This window comes from Arvicanthis niloticus, chromosome 16, assembly GCF_011762505.2.
Source record: "Arvicanthis niloticus isolate mArvNil1 chromosome 16, mArvNil1.pat.X, whole genome shotgun sequence".
Classification (NCBI taxonomy): domain Eukaryota; kingdom Metazoa; phylum Chordata; class Mammalia; order Rodentia; family Muridae; genus Arvicanthis; species Arvicanthis niloticus.
The window spans coordinates 10,498,352-10,514,676 of NC_047673.1; the positions used below are offsets into that span (position 1 = coordinate 10,498,352).

Here is a 16,325-nt window from a genome sequence, read left to right on the forward strand (position 1 = left end):
AATTGTAAGAGCTATGAAAACAAACATGTTTTTCCCTTAGGGCTTCTAATTTGCAATTACAACCAGCTAAAATGGGGAAGGATTCTCAAATAGAGTAAAACGGAGACATTCAGAACAAAAAAATTAATTGCCAAATGAGGGGACCACGATGTTAAGAGTGTGATGTTTGTGGTGAAAAATAAGAATATCATCGCTAAAGAAACTTACCTTTCACTGAGTCTGCCCATGTGCCCATATATGTGTCTGTGAGCAAGGGAGTTGTCTCTGAATTCTTGTTTCTTTATCTATCATGTCAGAATGGCAAAGACCACCTTATGTTGATCACTGAGTGTTATTAATAGTTTCTACAAGCTACTCAAGTCTTTAGTACAGTTAATCCCCAGTCATTGTAGCCATGGACAATCAAGTACACAGAGAGCCTTAGAGTGGATGAATAGTGGCCACCCTAGCTTTTTAAATAAGGAACTTGTGTGTGGAGTATTTCTCATTATTGGTTATTACTCATTTTGTAATAACTTGACTCCCAGGGAAATTATTACTCCATCCTACTTACCTGGTGGATATTTAGTGAGTCTACCAGTGACGGCTTAGATGTGTCTTGATCTCTCAGCCCAGAAGCCAGGAAACAAGGTTTTCCCTGTGGTGACATGCTGCCAGTAAAGATGGCTATTTGCTGGGCTTTTATCTGGAGTGGTGCTTGATGTACTGTTATAGGCATCTGTATCCTCTGACATGCCACCTCTAGAGGTTGTAGAAGTTTACAAAAAAGACTTCCCAATTGAAGAGGCAAAACTCAAGACTATTCCTTCAACCCTATCACACTTCCTTTCTTCACAGGGATGCTGGGATCAAACTCAGATCCACATGCTTGTATAGCAAACACATCAGCACCTGACCCATCTCCCCAGCTTTGTGTGCTCATTACTCATGATGCCCATGATGCCACTGGCTTGGGAAAAGATTGAACTTTATTCTTAATGTTATAAAGGATTACTCAGAACACTTCTGTTTGGTCCCTCCCCTGCCAGAGACTTCCTTGTATATGGTAAAGCTAAAATAAATTCACACAAAAATAGAAATCTAAAATTAAATATTTAATTAGAACTCTGATTTGCTTTAAAGATAGGTGGCATTACACAGGTTATGTTACACTCTCTTTATAATTTTTTTTGACAAAAAGATACTGTTCATTTTAACAGGCCGCCTTAATATTAATACATGTCAAATAGGATTGGAACCGAAAATCAGCTAGAGAGGGTAATGTTACATTATCGGGAAAATTACAGTTTTGTATTGTAAAAACATTTATTTTTTTTTTAACAATTTACCTACATTAATCAAAAAATTACAGCATATTTAATAATTTTACAAATTCTTCATAAAAAATATATCTCTGTACAAAAAGGTCTTCCGCACCTACGTTGTGACAGCAGCGTGTGGAGGAGACAGGAGGGTGGGGCAGCGAGAATGGATGGTTTTCCTGATCATAATGCCAGCTTTCTTTTCTCCCTTTTTAATAATAGCTTTTGTTGTTGTTGTTGTTATTGTTTACAAAATATTTTACAGAAGAAAAAAATTATTGCAGCTAGCCTGAAGGCAAGATGGGCAAAGATAAGCAACAGTTGAACAGCTTCGAAGCACACGTAATCTGTCACTCATAGCGTGTCTCCTCACTGTGCTCTGGGCGCTTCAGGGAAAAGTCGAGACCTCACTGAGGAAGGTGTTCCTGACTGTCCTGATAGGTCTTCAATGCCTCTGAGACCTGGTGAAACACCACACACACACACACACACACACACACACACACACCTTAGGAAGGATTGAGCTAGGCTCTCAACTGAGATTACTGCTCAATATTGTATGTTGGTTTTAAATACCACGATGCAGTCTGGTAGCTGTAAATCAGTTTGCACACAAAGGAAAACGACACTGGTCTGATGATGTGGCTTCTTGCATGTATGTATGCCCTGTCTGAGTCAAGTCTTCTTAATGTAACTGGCCAGCAAAGAGGCCAGGGATGTGGGGACAAGAGACATTAGTTTAGACTCCAAAGTCAGCATTTTGCACCTAGTCTGAGTGACTCAAACTTAGATATGTACAATATATATATATATGTTTTTGTGTGTGTTTTTATATACATCTAATATATATAGTAACCCTGTTCTCCCTTGCGCACTCTGGTCCGTGGACCTTCTGATGTTCTCTGTTTTGTTTTGGCTCAATGTGTGGCTAGAAGCACACTCTTGCTGACATCATCTGAATTTTCCAAGGAGCCAATGAAGAACCTCTGTGGACCCAGAAGAATCCCATGGATGTGTGTTGGCTTGGCTGGAGGAACCGATGTCAAAACTCCTTCCTAGGACATGGAGTCCTAAACTATGAATCCCAGTGGATAGAGTGTCAACAGAAGAAGTCAGGAGTCCTGACACAATAGACAGCCCTTGCAAGAAGAGCTGGCTGGAAAGAGGGAGCCCAGCGGGCCTCTGGAATGCTCAGAATGCTGAACTTCCAAAGCCATAAGCCAATATTCTTTTACTCAGTGTCCTCTGGGAAGTCTTGAATTTAAACATCATGTAGATAGACAGATCCACCTGTCTTAAAGCTAGGCATGAATGTAGTCACCACAGCAAACAGAATGTCAGCATGACATCCTGACCCATGTTATCAGTGCAAATCTGGGATGTGCAAAGGGGGGATTTTTACCACGTGAACTGTGCATGAAACATCAAATAATAAAATAAGCATTATATTTCCAAAAATACTTTTATCAAACAAATATAAATAAAAATAAACATGATCTTCTCTTTGAATTTCTTACAGACATTTCTCTGGCCCTGCCTTGTCTTCAGGCTGTATATTTTATCCCTGTTGGCCATACCACCTATCTTACATATATCATAATAGACAGTCTATCCGTAAGGAATTTTAAACGTTTCAAAAATCACTGTAATGATTTTTTTTTTTTTTTGCAAGAAAGGCAAACAATCTATAAAACAGATCATCATGAGGGTGTGCGAGCGGCGCCTGCCCTTCCGATTCTGATTTGGACTTTGATTTCTTTTTTGATTCCTCTGAGCTTGGGTGTGGCTGTGAGATAAGACTCTCAATGCATTCTGGGAGGGTGCTGCTACAGAACAGAGAAAGGAAACAATCCAGAAGGGAAGACTGCACTGTGAACTGAGTTCATGAGCTACCTAAAATAAATTACTATTCACAACTGTACATGAAAAACGGACATTGCTGGAGCCCCCTGTTGTCAATTAGTATGGTGAAGACAATAGTTGTATGCACATGAAGGGGAGAAATCAAGGGGAATATGTGGTTTCATTTCTACCACCGGGGGTGGGCAATGGATTTGACACATAAATGTGGCCAACAGAAGTGATAATAATATAACTTCTTCAGCATACTAGTACTATCTCCCTTTAAAAATCTGTGCTATATCTAGGGACACTTTCTTTTACATTCCAACTTAACTGACGGTGGCATCTTTTGCTTGAGAATACAATATGAGAAAATGCTTATGTACAATGTATAGTGAACACAAACCCTGTGGAAACAGCTTGTTTAGAAATCAGACTTAGTCGTTCTTAACACACTAGTGCAAAATGTTGAGCATCAAGAATTCTGGGATGGAGCAGCTCCGACTGTGAGATCTGCAAACATCCCTGTTGGGTGATGGACGTCCAGTGGAACCTGAAGATCCGCAGAGCTCATGTCTCAGGCAGGGCAGAGTGAAGCAAGTGTACGTGTGTGCATTTTCCAGAAGGTGTCTTCTCCAGGAAGGCTTTTCTTTTGTAAAGAATTCATGTCCAGTGAATAGGGATAAAAAGAAAAGAAAAACACAAAACACATATCTGCTACCATTTTGTTGCCGCACCTAAAGGATGTATCCATATGCTCAGAAGACTACATCCAAAGGCATTCTGGCCACACAGAGACACAAAAGTCAGAGGCATTAAGTACCACCTGTCTGTAAGACTCTGCAGTCTTCCTTGCCCTCGTCATTGTCGGTATCTTGATTTCTGGTGGATGCAGCAGCCAGGCTTTGATAATCCACTTTCCAGATGAAGATGTATTCACAATTTGATCCTCAGAAGACTCGGTCATGATTGAGAGGAAATTCCCACTGCGTTATGCCAGCAGACGATGGCCAAGGTTGCTGCAGCAAGGCAAGAGTAGAAGGGGGGTGGTATATGGCACCAAAGGATTTTACTGCTTGTCCATCAGAGGTATGGCTATGAATCGGTCCTAGGGGGCACTGAGGGCTATACCACTGTACACACTGTGTTCAGAGTCGTGTCAAACCTCACAGCCTTGGCCTCTGTGGGTTTTAAGTTTGTATCATACATGGGGTTTTCAAATGAAGCTTGTCCATTACTGTTTTCATGGCCAGCATAGCCATTATATTGAACTTTTGGTCTTGTTCTAAAGAGAAAAGAGAGAACATAGTCAGATCCTTAACTGCAATGACACAGCCTCCACCCAGTCTCTATGCTTTCTTAGCAGAAAGTATCCCTGTAAGGTTATGGAGAGGGTGGGGCATTGCAGCTATTTCACTGTAGTTGACTCTTTAAAAACCGCTTCTGCATCTTTTGTTGACTTTATTAAATTTATTCTTTACATACTACAACCTGATTGCAGTCTGCCCCAATCTCTTCCTCTCAGTCTTTTCTCTCATCCCTCTCCCCATCCATTCCTCCTCAGTTTCCCTTCAAAATAGGGTAGACCTCCTAGTGGTTGCAACCAAACATGGCATATCAAGTTGCAATAAGACTGGGCACCTCCCTTTATGTTAAGGCTGGATGGGGCAACTGAGTAGGAGGAAAGGGGACCAAAATGCAGAAAAAGGTGTCAGAAACAGGCCCTGCTCATTCTCTTAGAAGTCCCATAAAACATCAAGCTACACAGCTAGAACATATACAGAGAGCCTAAGCTAGACCCATGTAGGCTCACTGATTGTTGGTTCAGTCTCTGATAGCCCCTGTGAGTCCAGATTTGTTGATTCTGTAGGTTTCCCTGTGGTGTCCTTGACCCTTCTGGCTCCTACAGTCCTTCCTCCTTTTCTTAAGTAGGATTCCCTCCGTGTCACCTAACATTTGGCTATGGTCTCAGCATCCGAAGAACCTCTTCTTAATATGGGTGAATGAGAGAAAGTGACTCCAACCTATGGGGACTTTAGGGTGTTTGCTAAGCAATGACCAGCCACATCATTAAGGAATGTCTTTATTGGAGTTTAAATGTGGGGTAGGGAACCCAAAATACTTAGTGTTTATACCAAGGACTCAAAAGAAAAGTACTCAGTGAAGGCCGGCACTCTGGCTCTCCACACGCTCTCTTTTTTCAAAAGTATTCATCTTTCTTACATGGCTGGGTATAGAGATAAAGGATTCTCTGGATCTGCTCATCACAATGGCCCTAGTTCTTCCCCAATAAGCCCGAGAGAAAAACATGGCTTCTTTTTATATTTACCATGCAGCCCTCTCAGCATGTATGGATTGAGGTCAGGGGAATCCATCACAATGACACCAAAGGCATCTGGACAAGGCAGCAGAGTTCATTGATAGCTTGTGTCTGGCTGGTGTCTCAGTGTGGAAGCCTCTCCCTACATCCCTTCATGGAAGTACCTGACACACGCTGTAATGTTCTGAATAAACCTATGGCACCCTGTTTTACACTTCAGAACTCATTTAACTCATGGATGAATGTAGATGCTTATACAATATTGTCATTGTCATTGTCAAGGACAATTGATTCTGACCCACAGAGGTGTGTGTTAGCCTCTCTGCTAAAGCCTGGGGCCTGATTCTCTGACACACAGGGAACTGTCCAGCTGGTCTCAGAGCTGAGAGAGAAGCAGAGGCTTCCAACATACCTGACAGGGTCAAAAGGTAGGAAAGCCTTTCTAACAGGCCAGACCTGCCCTTGCATTGAGGACGGTAGATGGGTGAATATAAATTTACAGGGATTATGAATCCCTGCTGTTGCTGTCAACACAGAATAAACTCCATAAGAAGAAGGATTTTAATTCCTGCTTCTTTAAAAGAAAAGTGCTTCCTGCCATGTGGTATTGCAGGACATCTGGCAGCTGCAACCACATCAGCAGAAAGGAGCCTAAGTCTCCAGGACCTGTTGTGTAGGGTACTGTTTTCTTCAAAGTAATTGATAACAATGCAGTTACAGGTCTGTTGGGAGCAGAGGAAGCCTTTTGTAAATGTGTATTGTTTGGCACAGGTACAGCCATATCAAGGACCCAGTATTCGCTGCACCATGGTGGCAAAGGTTTCCATATAAGGGTAATGCTTAGAGGGATGGCAAAGCCTTCCTTTAGTCCAAGTGTGATGTTGACAATGTGTGCTAAAAATAGCATCTTCCTCCTCCAGAACGACTGCAACCTGAGACTTCTCCCTCATAGAAACCTCCAACCAAGACAAACCCACCCCTCCTCCTGTGATGAACGTAATGAAGTTCTGGGTTGTTGCATGGTTGGTGCTGTTCCTGCTGTACATGGATGACTAGCCCAGCTTTTCTCTGCATGTTTCTCCATGTCTGTTCTTTCTTCATTCCCTAGGACCAAGGTGTGCAGAAAGTGGCCAATATCTGCCAGTTCTTTCCTGTGGTTGTATTTGTAAACTTAGAACACTGATAGCCATAGGCAAGAAAAGACATAGCTACAAACTACGAATAGTCTTTGGATATCATGTTTTCTTATGTATAAGGCAGTATACTTTTAAAGAAGTTTATTGCATACTTTTTTTTATAAAATATCCTCACTTTAGTTTTGTTTGTATAATAATGACTAAGTAGAAATGTGTGCATTACATAAGCAAACGAGTGATACACTTAAGTGTTAACATCGTGTCTGGGGATCATAATTGTACTATTTAAAATTGTACTACTTAAAAAATTTCAAATAGAATTTTGGAATGAGTTAGCACATAACAAGTTTTCCAAGAAATATATTATCCATGTAGAGTAAACACACAAACTGAATCCTCCACAGTCGGTGTTCATTTCAGACAGGGTCTCTTGTAGCCCAGGCTAGAATTAAACTCTCTTTGTAGTTGAAGATGATACTGAACACCTGGTCTTCCTTTCTTTACCTCCCGGATGCTGGGATTACAGGCATGCAGTGGGATAGGTCCTAGGGTCTTGTGCATCTTACACAAGTGTTCCATCAGTATAGTTCATCCCTAGCCTGCCTACAGTGCCTTTAAAAAAATGTATGTGCATGCATATTAACTCCAAAGACAGAAACCCATTCATTTGAGTATAAATGTATATATCAAAACCCCTAAACTTTGACATTTTCTTATTAAAAAGAAATTTCAAGTTAATAGATGTCAATATATCCTTTTAAGGGATGGGGAGCAGATAACTACTCAGACATATTAAGAACTATCTGATTTGCTGAAAAAGTCATATATATCTATATATCTATATGCCATCTAGATATCTATATACCATCTATATATCATCTATATATCTATATATCTATATATCTATATATCTATATATCTATATATCTATATATCTATATATCTATATATCTATATATCTATATATCTATATATCTATATATCTATATGTCTATCTATATCTATCTATCTATTGATATATATCTATATATCTATATATCTATATATCTATATATCTATATATCTATATATCAATATAGATCAATAGATCTATATATATATCAATATATATCTTTGATTCATAGAGTTGAAAGAGTCACAGCATGGAAACCTATTTTATTTTTATCTTTCTCTCTTGCTGGAAGAATCCAACTCTCCCATGGCTGGCTACAAGTACAAGTATATGCTTTTCCTTCAACTGTTCCTTTAAATTCATTCCTTTAAAGCTAATTGCTTGGATGCGCCCTGCTGACAAAATAGATAAAGTCAAATGATGGAAAAATGCAACAAAATAAAAATCATTAACAGAAAACCTGGCGTGTGCATACCCATATATAAGGAAGCACACCCACACTCTGTGCCAACTACTCGGCTGTATAAAAACTATATGCATGTGAATTCAAGTATGCCATTGCTCACACCAACTCAGCATGCCACGGACACATGCAGGCGACTCACAGCTCAGCAGTACCTGTGTTTGTAGAGGTAAAATGCAAACCCTGAAAGAATTAGAGCGAAGAAGGGAACGAGAATCGCAGCTGCCACGGAGCCACTGCTGGTGCCCTGGTAGTGATTTGAAGAGTCCTCATCAGAGTTGGAAGGATCTAGAAGACAAAAGGAATGTGAAGTTCTTGTATACTGCTTAGGTGGAAAAGTGTCTATATTATTGTCTCAGAGATGAACACAAGAATCAGGATTTCCATCTCACAGTGAGGCAACCCAATATTCTTTCCTGAAGATTGCTCATCAAAGTTTCTCTCAGTGGATTTTCTTTTCCTGAGCATGGTATCCAAATGGAATCTTCTAGAATTTTCACTTAGCCTTGTGGCTCGCAAGTCATCTCTAGTGTCTCAACCATTAGTATTTTATTGTTTTCCTAATGCTGACTGATAATTGCATTGTATCAATGTATGTACCACATTTCTCTGACTCTTTAGTTGATGGACTTTTGAAATTCCCTCTTGAGTGGTGATAATAACATGCCTGAAGTCTCTGGGACACGTGTAAAAATATACTTCCAGTTCTCTTGGCAGACCAAGCAGGGACACAGCTCCCTGTCTCTACCTATGTCCCTGTCTCTGTCACTCTATGTCTAATTTTGATGAGCTGCATGTTGTTTTCATAGCAGTTGTATTCCTGAACATCCTACCAGCAGAGTCTGAACTCCAATCTCTCTGCCTCTTGGTTAAAACTTTTAATTTTCTATTTAGCTTTATTAGTGCCTACAAAGTTGTTTCTAAATACAGGTTTGGTTTCCATTTCTCCAATGACTGATCTTGTCTGGGACGGTTCATCACAATTGTCAGCTTGATAGCATCTACAACCACCTGTCAGATAAGTCTCTGGGTATGCCTCTGGGGAATTATCTTGATTGCACTATTGAAGTAGAAAGAGCCACTCACCATGGGTAATACCATTCCTTGACTCAGATCTCGGACTGTGTAGGTAGTAAAAAGGGATCTGAGCATGCATTCACTACTCTCTGTTTTCTGACTTTGAATGAGTTGTGACCAGTTCCCTCACACACCTGCTTTATCCTATGATGAACTGTGACTTGAACTGTGAGCCAGAAAGCCTTTCTCTCTTAAGCTGCCTCTGTCAGAACATTTTGTGGGACAAACACTCATCCTTGGCTTTTCTATCTACTATTCTTCTTTCTGCTTACCTTCCATGATTCACTTGTCAGTTCTCAGAACTTCAAACAAGGCCTCATAGCAACTCACCTTAGTAACCCTTCCTCCTGATCTCTAGATTTAGACAACATCCTGCTAGATAGATGTTTTTAGAATTCCTAGTAACAGAAAGGCTTTGTGAGAATAACTTAGTTAGACCCCACAGCTGCAGATAGTTTCCTTCACCTGCAAAGCTCTCTTCTTTTCCTACCCCTCCTCATATCCTGTTTTTAGAGTATATAACAGTAAGAACAATAAAAATTTTGCCAGCTTGATCAGACTTCTTGACGTGCTGTGCCTTTTTATTTTCTTATGAATCTCAGTCCTCTCCACAGGGTCTAAGGGTCCCACTTGATTGTCCAGCTGGCTTGGACACATTTTATCCCAGTAACAGGAAAAAACCTAACACAATGTCCAACATCTTTTGTGGGCGTGTGTTTGTATATAATCTGTGAAACTTGTACTCAACCACTTTTGTGTATTATTGGCTTAGCAGTCATCAGCTTCCGTGATATGGAGCCCAGTAGTCTTTCATATATCTTAGATTCAAACAAATGCTCAAATTTATCATGATTATAGATTTTTTATCATTTTGTGTGTATTGGTGGATCACATTTTTCCTGTCAAAACCAATTCATGCTAAGTTTCTTGTAGATGTTTTCACTTTAAGGTTATCTTTCAGATTAACTTCAGTATCTGTTCAACTATGATCACTTTTATCTGGTTTGTCTATTGACTGCAGACATTTAGGAGTTGTTATTTTCATCTCTATATAAAGAAAGTGTTTTAACCAGTACTCGTAAATGAACTATGGCCACTGGGGCATCACTAAAACATTGGCATTTCTAATTAGCTGAAAGGGAGACTCACTTGGGATCCAAATTATTTTCTAAAGCAAACTGTTTTTTTTTTTTTTTTTCCTGACAGTATGGTCATCATCTCAGGAGAATAAAGATTTTTTGTTAACACAAGCTGTTATTTTGTTCTGTTACAAAGCATGGGGTAATGTGAAGAAGACGTGCTCTAGGCAACGAGAGCTCCTAGTATCCACTGTGTGGGTAAACCTTGACATCCCTATGGTCTCTGGAGAAGCTCACTGGCATGTGTGATCATTGCCAGAGGGTGGTAAAATGAAAAGAGGGAGGGCAAAGGAGGGCTCAATTTCTTTGAGGTTTTTAATAAGGTTTTATAGAGTGAGATAAGTATAGTGTCCATCTGTAGGAATATAATCTGTATTCTTATGTCCTCCAGTGTGTGGATTTACAACTCAGCTGCTTCATGATTCAGGGAACCAGACTTAAGTTTGTGCAGTAACCTAAACTCTTTTTTACTAGTCTAGCACATGCTATCTGGATTTGATGAGTACCACACTGTGGTGTGGCCTGACTACAGTTTATATATCAGCTGCCTTTTGTTATATGACTTGGGTTTGTGTCCTTGGTGTTTGAATCTAGACCATAGCCATGGCTGGTCTTAGTCTAATGCATTTATTCTATTCAATCATACCCAGATAATAGAACCCAATTTGAAAGATTGTCTTGGCCCTCAGACACTGCTGATGCTGATTTGATCAGGAGACTGAATTTTGGATGGTGGGAAGAGAATATAATGATTTGCCCTTACTGATTATTTTTGGCAGTAACCTATAGGTAGGTGATCTCTTTCCTTCACTATCTCCGAGTATCTGGGTAGCAGTGCCAGCCACCCCAGTGCACACTCCCATATTGGCTTCCTCTGTAAGAGTCTCTGGAATTAAAGTCTGCATGGCTGCACTCTTCACCACAAAAGTCAATGTAGTATGGAAAGTATGCAAGCACATAAAGCTGTCTAGGCTGTTCAGGAAAAAAATATGGTGCTCATCTCATTTCACAAATGCTTCTACCATCTTGTTGGTAGACACAGATAATGGCCTCCATGGGAGCAGAACTCAGAGCACATAAAGAAAGCAATGTTTCTATTCTAACCCAGTGAGTCATTCTGAAGCTGGGTAGGTAGGTAGGGGTAGATCTGGGAGAGGTTGGCAGAAAAGGGGTGAATGTTATACATTGTATGACATTCTCAAAGAATTAATAAAAATACTGCTTTAAAACTTCTGCTGGTACCTCTATTCATGGTTTTAGTCATCTCTTTATGGTTTCTTTTCAGCAGGATTATGTAAAGATACAATGGACCATTGTTCTATAGGAAAACAAACAAACAAACAAACAGGTAAGTTTACCTTGTCTTTCCAGCTTGAACTTCCCGAAGTCTTTTCCATGTATATCACCCTGAAAGGAGAATCCTCCTCTCTCAAGTCCTGAGGACACCTGGTATGCAGGCAAAGGGGGAAAGGCATAAGAATGAGAAAAAAAACTCAGCTATCAACCAAAGATAACTGTTAACACTCAGATTTAGATATTGCATGCCCAGAGTGAAAATTTCCCCAACTCCTTCTAGTGATATAAGTAAACTGAAAATCACATAGAGTTAAAGGTCAAGAAACATAGGAAGCATCATGATGCCAGCTTGATCCCTAACATGATCATTTATTCTAAAGGGTCACATGGCAATCACCTTCCCAAATGGGGAACACCATGTTCTGTGGATTCACTTTGATGAGCTCCATACCAGAGAACATACTGTGAGGCTGTGAAACCTTGTCATAGTGAAGTGGGTCATAGCAGATGGCTAACTCATAGAGAAGGGCACCAAGTGGAAAGAGCTTTCTCTGTTCATTGATTGTGATTTTGGAGCCTTCAGAACATTTTCTAGGTGTTCTCTGAATATTCACAGTTCTGACAGTGAAGGTTGTGGATCAGCAGAGCCTAACCTAGACTGAAGAACCTGTCTTCAGCTGTCTTCAGCAGCAAGAATTCCTTAACTCTGGGCCAACTTATTTCTTATCTGAAAGATTTGGTGGTTGCCTCTAACAAATGATGTGGTATATTGACCATGCTTCAAGGGTACCTTCTGAGTTTCTGAGGGATGGACAGTGTTTCCCCTGCCCATAATTCTCAGTGGATTATGGTCACCTCTGCCTAGACCTGAAATTGGGAGGACCATATTAAAATCTTCAAGAAAGTTACTTACGTAACCGTCGAGTCCCCAGTTGTCATTTTCAAACTTGCTTACAAAAATATCTGCTGGGCCTTTGATATGAAAGGCTTTCAGAAGCAGGTGGGCCTCTTCCTTCTTGTAGACCCCTGAAAAAAATGTTACAGTTGTCAGTCCTACACTAAGGAAGTCAGAGTCAATGACTCAGCCATTAACCTATCCAATAAGGAACTGGCACAGTTGGGCATCATGACACAGGCAACAGAACATTTAAACACAAGTTTTTATTTTGAAGATTGAGCCTTAGTATCTTTATGACTATGGGTTTAGAGGGATCATTTCTTACTAAAGTATTTGAAAGAATCCTTCTCAAGCAGCTATAACCCTAAACTCAACACCACTATCTAATAAAAAAAATAACAGGAACTCAAACTTGCAGATGCAAAGAATCATCATTTTCATCCATATATTATTTGCTTCCGAAGACATAGGTGTATAAAGAAAACAGACCAAAATCCTAATTCAAGACTCAGCTCCTTCTAGAAATGGTTTGTCCTATTCATAGGGAAGCATCATGGTGGAAGGATTTTGAGGGTCACACACAGAGACAGGCAGATGGTACCGAGTATCTGTACCAGTGAGCTACACCTGAACAAAGATAGGTGTGGTGCTACCCAGAGAGATGTGGCTGAAAAATGCCTTGCACTCTCAATTAGGGCCTCATCAAAGGAGGAATATACAAACCACCATAGACCACAACCAAAGAGTGCTGAAACTGTCACATCCCACAGGCAGAGAGGTCTAGGAGGCATGATGCATAAAGTGGCATAGTAAATGGACAATTTCACTATCAGTTCACCAGAGAAGCAAATCTTAGCATCCTGTGAGTGAGTTCTACCTGCAGACACCCAACCTGGAGGGACCCCCTGCCAGTGGACAAGATACTACCTGAGCTTAGCTCTAGGCAGTGACCTTCCCTACCATATGAAATGCTGTGAATTTTCCATGCATTTAACCTCCAAAACTTTGAACTTGGACCCCAGTTCTACAAGCTGTAGAGAGAGATAGTAAATCTATCTTCATGACATTTTTCATGGTTAAAAAAAGCAACAAGAATAGGAAATGTCATATATCCAGCAAGTTCTCCACAGATATTACTTCCTTCCTGCCTCTGGCCATTCCTCTTTAGCTATTTCACAGTGGGAAGCCTGGGTGTCCCTGGATTTAAATACTTTCAAGGTTCAGACCATTGAATTTCCAACACTGGTCTGTGGAGATAAAGGGTTTATATGTCATTGGGTCATATTCTTGCTTTCACCTCTCCCTCTCCTCTCTCTCTCTCTCTCTCTCTCTCTCTCTCTCTCTCTCTCTCTCTCTCTCTCCCTTCTCTGTTTCTCTGGATGTGTGTGTGCGTGTGTGTGTGTGTGTGTGTGTGTGTGTGTGTGTGTGTGTGTATGCAGGAGAGCTCACTTGTCCACACATAAATGTAGGCTAGAAGTTAATGTTAGATATCTTCCTCTATTCTTCAACTTGATGCTGAGGCAGAGTCCACCATTGAAACCAGAACCCACCAATTTGTCTAGTCTAAATGCTAGAAAGCCTCTGGGATCATCCTATGTGTGATTTCTGGTGCTAGGGTTATACATATGCCACCACACAGAAGTCAGGTCCTTATGCTGGGCAGTAAAAGCTTCACCCACTGAGCCAGTTCCCCAGGCCCATACTGGAGAACTTTATTAAAGAAAAAAAAGTTACCAAATTTCCAATTCTACGAGGAGTAAGACTAAGGAGTTTAAATATTTGAAAGTTCCATACAGGCTAGGTATAGTGTTGGACTCACAACAGAAGGGAGGCAGAGGCCTGGTCTACAGAGTCAGGGATAGAGAGAGACCTTGTTTCAGAAAAATAACAACCAACAAACCAACCAAACAACCAAACCAAAACAAAACCTCCTTATTTTCTTTTATTAATGATGTATTTTTAGAAACTCAATATAAATAATTTGTTCACTAAGATTGCTTGGACATTTCTACTCATAGCATTGAGTCATTCAAAACAAATTTCAGCTTCAAGAAGTTGATCAAAGATAAATATGTCTTTATAAGAAGTAAGTGGCAAAAATTATTCTGGAATGTAGGATATGGTGGCTCATATCCATAGTCCAAGCGCAGAGTAGACTGGGTGAGAAGTTTCCTGCAAGTTTGAGGCTAGCCTGCTCTATGTCATGACCTTTGAGTTATCCATGGCAACATACCAGAGTCTCTCCTACACAACTATTACCAGATGTACATATGATGGTAGTATGCTTATTGGTTACTGATCTAAGCTGAGGTTAGCTGGTTTAGCACAAAGCTTGACTCAGTCCTTTGCTTACCAGGGCCCTTGTGAAATTCATTTGGTTCTTCCTCAGACTGATTATATGACTGAATCTCTCTTTAGTTATCTTTCTTGCTCTCTCCTTTTGTCTTGAAAGGTATATGATAAAGTTCTTACATCACAACATCCATGTAAAAATAAAAATGATACTACTGTCAGCAGGTGCTTGAAGTAGGTCTGACAATTAAACCATAACCTGCTGTGTAATACAGGCCTTATATCAACCTTTGGGTGACGAAACTCATAAGGAACATGCCAGTCAAGAAACAAGACATCCAAACAACTTAATCCAGAGCCATGGAGTTCTAGATATAAATGGGAGATTCTTAATCTAATATGTCATACATGTAATTTTGAGGGAAAAAAAGAGGGGGTCACATTTCTATATCAGCTTCATAATCCCTAGGAAAAAAAATGAACAGGAACAGACCATGGTCACTGAGAACTCCTATAACATTCAATGTAGGCAAATCCCATACCACCTTAGTAAGACAACTTACTGTGAGGTCCTCTCACCTACCTGTCAGCTCCAGCTGCACCTGGGAGGCTGCGGTGAAGGTCGCATTGACCTTGCTGCTGGTTGCATTGAACCAGTCCACAGTGAGAGTCGCAGGCTGTCTCTTTCCTAAATATTCATAGTATCCTTTCCACACCGAGTTGATGAAAAATACATCAGAAGGAACTGTTGGTGGAAATAGGGAAAGATCAGCATTAAGACAGGCACAGACATGCAATCTAGACATTTTTTTTTTTTAAATGCAAGAAGGCCCGAGACTGCCCAGGGAGGAAGCACAGCTAAGGACCATGTAAAGCTCAGGGTGACCTTGAGTATTATGCTTGGAGTGTGTGCAGTATACGAAAAGAACAGGGAGACCAGGTGGGGAGATTCACTCTGCTCTTTGGGACGTTATTAAGAAGCATGGGTGTGCTGGGTTTGACGGGCATGCCAGGTATAGATGGTTCAGTGAATTGGTTCTCCCAGTGGTGCATTAGTTTTAGCCAGTAAGAGATGCTCTCACCTGACCCCTGACTATTTCTACTAAATCACTTTCCTGCAGATTTACTCTGACAGCCATGGAAAATCTGGGGGAAATGACACTAGCAGTCTGTCAGGATCCCCAATCCCGGCAAATTGACACTTTCCAGTATTTGATGGCTCCTGCCTTGAGAAGAGGCATATACCCATAGCTTCTACTCTATGCTAATTTCTATGGGAAAAATAGTCTAATGTTCATTTGAAAGGCAGCATGACAATCTCAGCTGGCACCTTTATATGTGTTGCTTAAATATAGACACAAAAGGGACAGGGAGTTAGGGAGTCTTTCTTAATAGAAAATTCCTCTGTCACGGGAATACGCATAAAGGTAATTGGGACATTTCCTTAGGTTTCAATGTTTATTACACGTATAAATTTGGTTTTTACACCTCTCTGGTAATAGCCATGTATAAATTCCTGTCCTCCTGATGATATTAATATAAAACGGAAGAGTGTAACACCTTGTAAATTCCCAACCATGTTAGCACCAAGTCTCTTAGTGCTTTGTCCCTCACAATGTGTCTCTATTATTTAATTAGACAAAGTCAACTGTAAGAAGCATGGGTCTCC

General features: G+C 40.4%; 1 protein-coding gene across 2 annotated transcripts in view; it reads right to left on the reverse strand.

Moving 5' to 3' along the window:
- Positions 1-1,098: 1,098 nt before the first annotated feature.
- The window catches only part of Csmd1 (CUB and Sushi multiple domains 1), a 1,522,453-nt gene continuing 1,507,226 nt past the window's right edge, over positions 1,099-16,325 (reverse strand). For both annotated transcript variants that reach the window (XM_076913874.1, XM_034520246.2), the window contains 5 exons: positions 15,240-15,401; positions 12,380-12,492; positions 11,529-11,616; positions 8,110-8,242; positions 1,099-4,428 (listed from right to left, as the gene is read on the reverse strand). In XM_076913874.1, coding sequence (XP_076769989.1) covers positions 4,269-4,428; positions 8,110-8,242; positions 11,529-11,616; positions 12,380-12,492; positions 15,240-15,401 — 656 coding nt within the window. In that variant the 3' untranslated portion in view covers positions 1,099-4,268. The remainder of the gene's footprint in view (positions 4,429-8,109; positions 8,243-11,528; positions 11,617-12,379; positions 12,493-15,239; positions 15,402-16,325) is intronic.